This window comes from Priapulus caudatus, unplaced genomic scaffold (genome assembly GCF_000485595.1).
Source record: "Priapulus caudatus unplaced genomic scaffold, Priapulus_caudatus-5.0.1 Scaffold1438, whole genome shotgun sequence".
In the NCBI taxonomy this organism is placed as follows: Eukaryota; Metazoa; Priapulida; class Priapulimorpha; order Priapulimorphida; family Priapulidae; genus Priapulus; species Priapulus caudatus.
Window position 1 is genome coordinate 5699 of NW_014578499.1, and position 11980 is coordinate 17678.

The window sequence follows — 11980 nt, forward strand, 5'->3', positions numbered from 1 at the left end:
TGTTTAAATAATATCCGGACAACAAAAACTCTTGAGGGACAACCATATGCTACTCTCTTGGTTGTCCTCCGGACAACCCCAAAAAAACCTTAAAATTGAGCACTGAAGTCCTACTCTTCTACTTCTAGCATGATCTTAGTCTTACTCTTAGTTCTGCCTCATGAGTTTGCTGTTCAGTGACTCTGCAAGATCATGATCATAGGTTTGATACTGATAGCCATCTATGATCTAATTTAACGTCAGGATAAACGGTGGGATAAAGAACGACCAAAAAGTTCCATTTATTTAATCAAAACATTTATTTAAGAAATTAATAACATCTTCTAATTCCCCCAGGCAAGTAGTTCACGAGGTTACCGAAGAGTTCACCGCCATCTCTGCTGCTATCATCGCGATCATCGAGTCACTCAGCGAGGAAGAGTCGCAGCAGCAGCCGTGCGTGAACTTTATGAGCAGCGTTCAGAACGAAGAGAAGGAGAAGCTAGAGCTGGTTGTCAGGCTGCAGTTGCTCAAACAGTGCGTGCTGGACAATGAGGGCAGTCTGAAGATGCAGTACGAGGACGAGGAGAGACAGCTGAAGCTACGCGTCAGCGCCCTGGAAGAACGCATCGCCGAACACATCGAGGAGCTGCGATACGAAATAGCCAATGAATAGATCGTACTCTTGTGTGCACACAATCAATCTGTTAGACAGCTAGGTTGCAGTAATCAGATTCAATAACTGAAAGCGTGCAAGGGGTTGCATGAGCGTGTAGATGTTATTACATGTTAGGATACCTTCTGTGACGGGCTAGGGGTGTAAATTGGATAAAAGCCAAAGATCTAACCGAGGAAAGTGTGAAAATGTTGCCTAAGGCTCACGTTCAGCTTGTGAGCAAGCTGTCGCAGCACATCCCTGCCTTCACAGACGTTTTCGACGAGGAAACTTTCTACATCACAGCTGCGGTCTTCACCGTCGTGACGATACTAGTTGCGGTCGTGCTGGCACGGTTTATCACCATAAAGCCGGCCGATTAGGTGTTTGTCTGGGATTCTTATTTTGCGTTATTTAATTTAATATCAGGAAACTTGTACTTTTTTTTACACAAGAGAAATATGATGGAGGGTTTCAAATTTAACAACTTCTGATAGCGATTGTCTTCCTATTTATGAAAATTGGCATGAGTCACAAAATGGTAGTGGTAGTGTTAGGGGATCAGTGTATTATGTTGCTGAATAATTTCCAGCAACAGCTGCTATACATGCACACGAGCTTGACTATAGTATATGACACATCACTCCCCGACTGCTCGTAAAATATGATGCAGTGCAAATTACTTGCAAACACACTCACTGCTTGATAATTTTGTTCTACTCAGTACACTTTGCACGCAGTCACACTTCACAGACTAACGGCAAGGAGTGCAGTTATTCTCTCAGTCACCAATGTAAGCTGAATGGGAATGGAACAACGTATATTACAGCATACAGCTCCACAGTCATGCAGTGGACAGAACAGGTCACACAGACGATATCGGTGCATCAGAAATTTACAGTTCAGTTAGAGAATGTCAGGGATAGGGATAAGCTCACATATTCACTAGCAAGGTTTGTTGGCACTGTGACACCAAAACCGTCGTCCCAGTCTACTAAGCTAATGCTTCACAACACTGCAACAGGATCTTCCCTGTCGTATCCAATCGCAGATGGCTTCTTCAAAGCGTACATCACTCTTTCGCCAGGAGGCAACAATCTCGAGTTCCGCATCGAAGGACGAAAAGTGCACGGCATCACGTTAGAGTTTTCGATACCGGCGCGCGACCGTTTCATCCGGCTTGTGTACGTCCGATGTAAGGACGATGATGGCCGCTTCCAAGCTCCGGAATGGGAAGATGATTCCGCGGAGAGCGCTAAGCGTCGCGTCATCCTCGGAGCGCAGCTTCTGCAGATGTTCGTGGCGGAGAAGATGCGGGAGGCGGGGCATGGCCGCCGGACCATCCACTTTGAGAGCGATGCCGACGGCGTCCCGGTGTGCCACGATCATGAAACGCGGCTCAGCATGCAAGACGCTCACGGATTCAAAGATCCAAACACGTTCTTTAGACATCTGGCGAAGGAATTGGTTAGGTAAAACCACGTGCAGAGACTCCAACTCTCCCGTTTTGGGTGGGAGATCTCTCGTTTTGGGGCCATTTTCCCAAAGTCTCTCGCTCTCCCGCTTAAGCTGCATTTTCTCCCGCTTAAGTTTTGATTTCTCCCGCCCAAATAAAAAAAAGGTGTAATAACTATTTTAATAAAGTGACAGAATTAAGGTCAGCAATATCTACAGATGCTATTTCACTTTGTTTCTTTAATAAAATGAATCAAACAAATGTGTAAAAAATAGCTTGTTTCAATACTAAAAAACCCTTAAAGGAACAGTAGCCTCTAGGTTCTAGGGTTATTTTCAGCTAATTTAGGTTATAATTGCGCTACATAAAAAGTTTCATGGTTCAATCACCATTAGAAATATTTTTTAAAAATGTTTTAAAACTAACGACTACAGTTTGATTACAACGACGGTGGCGCCACTCAAAGCGCACGATCTGAGAAGTTGCGCAAAACCACGTTCCAGCCAAGGGCTACAGACCGAGGGTATTTCTTATTTATTCATTTAAAAGCAAAAGGATTGTAATATCTTATAAACGACATATAGTTTCAGTTATAATATGGATAAATTTGCCCTAAAATGAATATCGTTCGGTTAAATAGCATTTAGGTATAAATATAATTGCACTTTTGTGATTAGCCCTCGGTCATTTGCCTGCAAATCGAAAATGCAAATACGCAACTTTTTCAGAGTGGCAGCACGGTCGCGGGTGTCATGGCGCTGTTCAAATTTCATAGCGTTGATGTGTAAATAATTAATTAAGTATCTGGTGACAAATACATGTGGGTATAGACGATTTGTTATACAGTAAGTACAGTTGTATGCAGTAAAATCCTAGCGGCTACTGTCCCTTTAAAATCCAGGAGCTTACGGGGTTGCTGCTCCCTTGACCCCCGCCACGCTCGCAATTCGCGATCCGCGCGCTCAGAGTGTGGTCTCTAGTTTGCCAAGGGGTCCAGGCTGGAGAATCTCCACTTTAGGTGATGCTTAGGGTTGGAGTCTCTGCACATGGTCAGTCAGTGTCAGCATCCAGTGGGTGTCCTGCTCATGCGACTGGAATTGAGTTCAGTACATAGCCCGTTGTACCCAGTCTCACTAACAATTTTATTCACTGTGGAATACTAGCGTTAAAACGTTAAAACGAGTGAGGATTAGAATGTGCATTGTAGCATTATGGGTACACTTTGCTAACCAATGAAAATTTTTGACATAGATTTAGTTAAAAGCTAATAATACCCATTAATTACCCAATAAATTAAATACCTAATAATTCCCTATAGGTATTATTACCTCTTGATCTGGTATATTGTTATTTTGCTCTATTGCAGAAGCAATTTTAAAAACAAAGATCCAGCAGTGTGTAAGTGGCTTGTGTTTACATCCTTCACGCGCTACATGAAACCACACGACGCCCCAGCACCGCAGAATCACACGGAAGCTGAGCAGTACATGAAAGGACATGTAGTGTTGGGTAAGTAAGATATCTCTTGTTTAGTAACTGTGTTTAGTAACTGTGCTCAAGTTTATCACGGCAACCTGTCCTGTCCCGATTCCAGTTACTAGGCAATAACAAAAATTAATGACAAGTAAACTAGACGATCTGCAGCCGGATATCCGCGCGAAGCGCGAACAGCGCCGCCTCGCGGCCCCTTTTGATCGAAATCGCTGCCCTGTTGAAAATTTTTTTCTGACAGTGCCCTATGGGTAGAGGATGAAGCGGTGTAATCGGTCAATTGAGCAGTTGTGGGCATTCCAGAAGCCTTTCGAGTATGCACGTAGGGCGAGCATAAATTCAAATGCTCGTTATTGTTGCTTTGCGGCTCGGCGCGCGTCTTTTTCCTGTAGAAACCGAATTTAGCGTTTTGTCTGTTTCATGCCCTGAGATTATTTTCGAAGTTATCGCGTCCCATAGATGGCGCAACGAGTCCATCTACGAACCATTTTCAAATATTTAAAAAAAAAAAGCTCGGCTCGATGACCTAGACTGCCACGCGGTGCACAGTTCGACACACTAGCGTAACTCACTTCAGTATAGCCAACGATAATTGGCTGAGTGAAGGTCGGTAGCAGTCTCCCACTGCCGCTTCGACTTCCCGTATCCATCTTGACGCACCAATGTGATGTTCTCATGTTTGCCATTATGATTATCACGATGTTATCTGGAAAAGCTCCGCCTTCGTGGCGTCAGCGCGTGGCGTGGCGTTGTGGCGAGAATTTCGTCAGTCTGTGTGATTTCGCGTGACACAGCTCGGTTACGAAGAGAGACATTATGTTTTCATAAGAAGTCAACACTGTTCTTCAAATAGAAACAAAGATCGAAGCTGTTGGATGAGTATTTGTTTTGAAATCGTTTTGAGAGCGTACGTACAGCATTTTTGCATATATTACATCGTCCCAGCGTGCTGCTTATAGCAAAAACTTCGTCTACCCCTGCGGTCGAGGGGGGCCCTGATTGCTCTTGTGCAGAAAAACTTGGAACTCGCCTGCTCGCAGTTACCTTGACGGTGCAAGCCCTGCGGCAACAACTGCCTGCGGCAGTTTATCGAACGCGGGCTATAGTACTAGAGCTACCTCTATGTGATTCTTATGTGATTATTACGTCGTCATTGTTTGTATATAGGTGAACATTTCTATGTACATCAATAGAGGCATATGATTTGCGCATGTATTATTATATTATAAAACCAAGCTTATGCTTTCGCTGCAGCTGCCGCTCGTTATATGAAGCCGCTGACGCATAATAAAATACAATTCATAATAAAACTTATACATCACAGTGTAGAAGTAGACGGTGTTGACACTTTTATTGATATTTTCATTGAACTTGCAAAGAAGAGCAGCTGAATGCAGCTCAGCTGTTTCATTGTATTCCTGGTAAAATTAACGTTCAACAACTAGCTGAACGGCTAGGATTACGGCTATCGGCAATAATATGGCGACGGAGCAGGTTGGTGGGGGTTGGCTGTGTTCAATTATATGTGATTATTACGTCGTCATTGTTTGTATATAGGTGAACATTTCTATTTACATGAATAGAGGCGTATTATTGAACTTGCAAAGAACAGCAGCTCAATGCAGCTGAGCTGTTTCATTGTATTCCCGGTAAAATTATCGAGTGGTCGCTGGCAGCTATAGATTCGTGCGCCGGCCTATGCATTCGGCGCACGGCTCCATAGCTGCCAGCGCTGCATACTGTCGTAGGACGTTCCCGCGGTCGCGTGCGCCTTGCCGCGGAACTGCGCGCAAGATCTGCGCTTATAGCGCTTGGGATCAACACCTCCTTTCGGCAACGCTTCTCTAGTATCCCGTCTCATCTGGTTATCTTCCATTTATCAATGTTGCAAAGCAGCATTCCGTATAGCATGTTGTAACTACGTGTACATGGGGTTCATGGTAAAAAGGATTCGTACATCTAGTACTAATAATAGCTGTTATGCATTATTATTTCCTGTGTTGAGATGTAGTGTTTTCCATAGGTGGAGGAGGCCTGGCCATAATGAGCACAGCTGGTCTGCATACGTGGCCGGAGAGGGTGGAAGAATTGTACGATCGCCTAACGGATGAGCGGCTGATCGATTCTCACAACCTAATGCCAATTGCCTGGAACTGGTGAGAGAAAGAACTGTCAGTGTATATGTTGTTGAGAATAATATAACAAGATGTGTGAGGATGCCTCCAAATCAGAGTATGAAATTGTAGCTTTTGGTTTAATTACAGTTTCCCAAAATTTGTAGAGATTAGGTATCAGTTAAAAACGTTGTACGTTGAGCATGAACAGTGATCAATAGTCAAATGAAGATTTAGTATACAAGTACAGTTAAAACACTCGGCGTGTATGTTTTTTCTGAATCGTGTTGTAGGAAGCCATTCCACTGCAACTGCTTTTCTGCAAGCCTTGGTGCGACCATCCACGAGGTTGGTCATACACTAAACCTCGCGCACAGCAAGCAGGGCATCATGAGATATGGGTTTGTCGATCTCCGGAACTTCCTAATCGACCGAGATGATGGCAGGGCATTCTGGGAAGACTATCAGGCAGACTTTCTTCGCTACCACAAGTGAGTTTTTATCCAATACAATTTAGGTACCGAAAAACATTCCGCTATTTATATTTGTGCAGTTCTATAATAAATTAAAATGTACCTATTTGAAAAGTTTCGAACTACTAACATTCCCCAAATTTTATGCCTATTTCAAACTTGAACCTATACACTGGTAGCAGCAGTAGCATAAGGAATAGAAGCAGTAGCAGCAATAGCACAGGTCCTGACATTAATTTTTCAACCCAATGGGCAAGTTGGGTTGAATTTGCACTTTCCCGAATGTCAATTTCATTTGCCCGTAGTCACAGCGCGCGCTTGTAGCATACACTATGACAGTCTATAACAGTCTATACACTATTACACTATTACAACTAATTACACTATTACACTATTCCATACTATTACATACTATACTTTACATACGTCAACACTATTACAGTCTATAATATTACACTGTTTTACTCCCTACGTCTTCTGAGCTGCTTGCTCTGATTCATGCGCGCATGCCTGTACGCGTGCCTCTGTGTGCGTGCTTGCCTGCGTGCGTGCCTGTGTATGTGTGTGGGTGTGCTTGCGGGCGTGCCTACGTAGACCCGTAGGACCAACGACCCGTAGGATTATAGAACGGTAATCCATGGAAAATCGTAATGTAATTCACACGTTTATTTTTGCGTGCCGGCACACTCGTGTGTCATTCCCGATTGTAGCTTTTTCCTGAATTCCAGGAAAGAGTTGCTGTCGCTCTCTCATAGTCCAGCTATGCCCACCCCTACATTTTAGTAGAGATTAGTACCACGCTGAAACAATCGTGCGCCCCCCCCCCCATACTTCAATCACTGTCGGTGTTGTGGCATATTTCTCAGCCGAGAAATAAGTTGACGCTGTGTATTCTGCTCATGCGCCAAAAACCGGTCAACAAATTTGCCGTGTAAGGCCACGGAAAATTTCTCAGCCCGGGAAATTTTCCAACCGCAATATTCTTACAGCCTACAACTTTACCTGCTAGTGTTTAAATATATAAATAATATTGTAGAATGATAGGTGAAATTTTCCAGCTAGTTTAGACTGATAGGAGAAATTTCCTAGCTAGTTTATACATTTCCCAGCTAGTTTAGACTTCTGTAGACTTGGTACACTTCTGTAGTACAAGTCTGGTACACTTTGTGTATACATATATGTACCTCGGGTACATATCTGTAGTACCTGATACGACAACGACCCCTTCAGCTGCTAGTTTTTTAGACTTGTAGGAGAAATTCCTAGCTAAGTTTACACATTCCCAGCTTAGTATAGGAATGACGTGAGAAAAAGGTTAGACTAGGAGAAATTTCGGCCAGCTAGTGTATACATTTTCTAGCTAGACTATGTGCGCCGCGGTACGGCCACGCCGTCCTTTCACCGCAGGTGTTAGTTCAAATTGCAGCGGCACGCTCCCCCTATTGGCCATTAAATACAAAACAGGGAGTTACATTATGGGAATTCACTGGGATTCGCTTAGTCTGAATTCGTGGCACAGTGACTGACTTGACACAGCGTTGCTGGTAAGCATGTCATCGTAACATCGTTGAAATTGTTGGCATCTAAAAGCCCACGAAAAACTATAATAAAACTGAAATAACCCTAATTACCTTCAATGACTACGCCCACCGCATGCCACTCACGATGTTACTCGGTGACGATGCCCGCTCGCAAATCCCCATTGGTTGATACAAATCACGTGCCTCAAACTCCTCAATGATGCCCCAGTGTTGTCAAGGCACATCCATAACACAAAACCCCAATGCCTCGATAGCTGAACGCCTAGAGCAGAGACGACACGGCTGAAATGTCGTTGGATCGAATCCGCTCTGTTTTTAATTATTTTCTTTGTTTTCTGTATTTTTCTGTTTTATCCATATTATGTTTGTAGCAAAGCAGATAGCGTGATATTGTTCGATACAAGCGCACGCACACACTTGTACGTACGCACGCACGCACGCAACGCACGCACGTGTACGTGCACACACACTCATGCACGCACGCATGCACGCACGTGTACCTACACACCACGAACGTACGCACGCACACATGCACACACGTGTACCTGCACACGCACGCACGCACGCACTAGTCAGGTTCACTATGTCAATAAATAAGTTTCGTTCAGAATTATGGTAGATTAGCAAATCTATACATTTTTGAGAAAGGTTATAACATGAGGAATTCGAAAAACAATGTTTACATTTGCGGAGATACCGGTATGGCCGCCATTTTTGGATTTTCAAAAATGGCCCGCCATAAAATACATATTGGCGCGTATTTCTGCCTCTAATCACCCTAAAAACTTTTAAAATATGGTATCGCTATGTTTTCAGGGACAAGGAATCCAATGAAAGTATCGAATAAGTGTTATGGAGAACAGTAATACAAAAATCAAAGATTTTAACTCAAATCTGTCTTTATATTCGCGAAAGTGGCATAATGAAATACATGTTGTTAACAGGCAGTTAATAACGTCAAGATGTGTCAATCATTCATATCATGCTTAGACAGCATCAAACTTATAGCTAGTAAACGACAGCAAACATACACTGGTAGTCTGTAACATACACACATGTTTTACAGAAATATGCCATTTAAAGTTCATCTTCACTGTCCTGCGTGTCATAGCCGACAATACAGTCCGAATGCGTTTTCACAGTCCGTTCCACACAAGCAAAGGTCGGTGCAAGTTAAGTCATTTCTTCTACATGAGCACCTCTGGGTTGAGCAATTAGCTTTACAATGACTGTGGTGCTGGTAGAACTTGGGTGATGATAGGTAGTATGTGACTAGCTTTGTCGTCCTGATGGTAGCCATGTTTGTGTGGGTCGAACAGCTGTTGCCACATGACGGTGGCCTGTCACCAAACTCTACTCTGTATTCGCACACGTTCGATATGCTCCTCAAAAGGCACGCATTGTTGGAGGCAACTTGTTACTTTCTGCCGGATGTTTGCAAACAGATTGCCATATGAGGTCAGGGATACTTGCGATCTGAATACCTTTTGGGCAGCTACGCTAAGCATACAAAGCTGGCCAAATGTCTTTCACCTCCTGCATTAGATCGTCGTTCTCTAGTAGTTTTTATAGTGCTTTGACTGTGTTCCTTTCAGCGCTTGATGTAGTGATGCAAACGCATTTCGTTTTACCTACTCCTGAGAATCGACCGACATTGGTCTGCCCCAGTGAATGCGTGAATAGCAAGTAACAGCTGTTGTCTGTCTCTTCTAGCGCTCCCATCCAATGGGTCCTACCTCCACCATAACCTGATACCATGGCCATCAATGTGTCAGCTTCCTCGTGGTTGTTTGGGTCAAACTGCATGCTCTGGTTGGCTTCTAGTATGGCCCGCGATGCTGACGTGATGATGTAACTAGGAGAGTTTACGTTATACCAGTGTTGCCTCAGCAAGGTATATGGTATATCAGCTTCGTCTATTCGTGAAATAGGAAGCGGCTCATTGGTATATTTTGATGTTTGTATCATCTGCAATCTGGTATTGAACAGGGTCCTTGCCTTGTCGTAGTTTTCTCTTGGTTTTCTGCTTAAATGAGTCTGCCTTGTATGTGTCCAACACAAGGAATATCACGGTCGGATCCTGTCTGTCATGTTCAATAAGGTGGTCGTTGAAATGATGACCGAGATATTTGACGTGGTGATTGTCTCTGGTTTCTTGTCATCTTTCCTGGACGAGTACCATTCCATCCACAACACACAATTCGTAGATGTGATGTAGACTGGCGTTCCTGTAATCAGCCAATATCATAGCCTGTTCTGATGCTTCTGCTGCTTGTACATCAGATGAGTTTCTGTGGCTTTACCAAAGTGTCAAGGCTATGGATAAGCTTTGACTTGTCAGTGCATGGTAGGATTGAACCGTCGAGTGCAAAACAGTGCCTCTGGGGGTAAGAGTGAACTCGTAGTTCCCAATCGCATGCTTCTGATCGATTGTCACGGCTTGATCTGGCGTAGTACCAATCAACCGACGCGTACAGATCTTTGTTTCTTTCAGATCTACCGACTGGTCACGGATCTTTACCCGTTGCTCTTGTCTTCTGACATGTACCAGCCTGTTGTTCTGCTTCTTTGACTGGTGCCGCAGCAGGCTGACATCTTCCATTCATGGCGTTCTGGCAACGTAATCCACATACAGCTTCTGCCCAGTGTCGGTCGATATTCCAGGATCTGTGAGACACTCTTTGTAAGACATATTGTATGTGTGATGAAGTTGTAGAGCTGGTCACCTTCAGCAGGCAAAGGATTGCCGGTGACTCAGTAGGCAGCCCTTTATGCGATCAACGTTGTCATGCGGCTTTCTGCACAGCACTTGGTTGAACATAGATGATGCTGCTTGTGCTTGTCTACAGCAAGATTGAATTGCCATTGAATTCAGCTGAAAGACGTGACATCTCAGGAGTGGCCAAGAAGAACCGTTGACGAAGCGTTGGCATTATTGGGAATGTCAATTAATCCAGAATGTAATCTTTATCATCCTGTTGATTGTTCACATGCGTGATCTGCTCCAATCGGAGACAAAGGAATCGTACTCTTGTCACAGATAAGTTTCCGTATTGAAGTTCACGCCAGGTTCTGGATGCTTGTCCTCAACTCATGCATGTCTGCGATGTAACGTGGCCAAGGCGCTTGTATTTATTCGATCCATGGCGAAGAATAACTGCCTAGTGCCTCCCCAGCTTGAAGGTGGAAGACGAGATCGAAATTCCTGGATGCCTCATCAAAGTGGCAAGATGGGTTCAATCCGGTGGATGTAGTTCATCAAAAAAGTTGAACATTGCATTTGAGGATTTCTGCCGCTTCTCACATTTTCAGGCTGTTGAATGGTTGTAGTAGATCGTCATTGGTCCTGTCACGCTTCTGGATTTGAGCTTCTGTCGACTACTGATTTTGCTCAAGCTTCCTGGACCTTATCTGCTGGTTCTACGCAAATGGCTTTAAGGTTGGGCTCTCTTGTGAAGAACTGTTCCAGACTAGTTTATATAAGCCATATAGTGTGGATGTGTGTCACGAAGAGTTCTCTGTAGGTGAGCGCACTTGAGATCTGTCTGGTTTGTGGCAGAGCCGTAATACTTCAGCCTCATCTCACGCATCATCTATTCATGAGTTTTTTATGGACTTTCCAGATCTCTCAGCGCAGCCATCACAGCATGTAGCTGACCCAGTCTGGGACAACTGATCTTTAAGATCAAGTCTTGAATCCAGTAACTGCACTACCTTCTCGTACAGTGCCATGTCGAACGAAATCACTGTCCGTAATTCTTCACAACGACCAACGTCTTCAATCGGATGCTTGCAGAATGACAATCAGCATGGTAGGCCACTCATGTGCAACTTCTGCAGCAGCTATATCAAGTCATTGCACGATGTCCGCGGCCACGGCCGAGACCGCCGAGTGAAAGGGTTAATATATGGCTATATACTAATGGATTTTTGTTTGTTTAAATGACAATATTTCCTAAAAACATACCAAGTGTTACAGTAGAAGTCTGGTTATGTCACCAATAGATTGCTTTCCCTGAAAACATAGGATTAGCTATTTTAAAAAGTTTTTAGGGTGATTATAAGGCAGAAATACGGCTAAATATGTATTTATTGGCGGCCATTTTGAAAATCCAAAATGGCGGCCATACCGGTATCTCCGCAAATGTAAACATTGTTTTCGGATTCCTCATGCTATAACCTTAACAAATGTATAGGTTTGCTAATCTACCATAATTCTGAACAAAAAACATAGTGAACCTGACCACGCACAAAACGTGTACCTTCAACCT

General features: G+C 43.8%; 2 protein-coding genes across 2 annotated transcripts in view; both read left to right on the forward strand.

Moving 5' to 3' along the window:
• Positions 1–336: 336 nt before the first annotated feature.
• LOC106816629 (uncharacterized protein C19orf60 homolog) lies at positions 337–655 on the forward strand (the record flags this gene model as incomplete). Its single annotated transcript, XM_014821253.1, has 1 exon — positions 337–655. A coding segment is annotated over one exon (319 nt), but the record flags the coding sequence as incomplete, so codon positions are not given.
• Positions 656–1012: 357 nt separating this feature from the next.
• The window catches only part of LOC106816631 (putative zinc metalloproteinase YIL108W), a 44666-nt gene continuing 33698 nt past the window's right edge, over positions 1013–11980 (forward strand). The window contains exons 1-4 of the mRNA XM_014821255.1: positions 1013–2106; positions 3457–3599; positions 5605–5737; positions 5989–6186. Of these exons, the coding sequence (XP_014676741.1) occupies positions 1481–2106; positions 3457–3599; positions 5605–5737; positions 5989–6186 (1100 nt within the window). The 5' untranslated portion in view covers positions 1013–1480. The remainder of the gene's footprint in view (positions 2107–3456; positions 3600–5604; positions 5738–5988; positions 6187–11980) is intronic.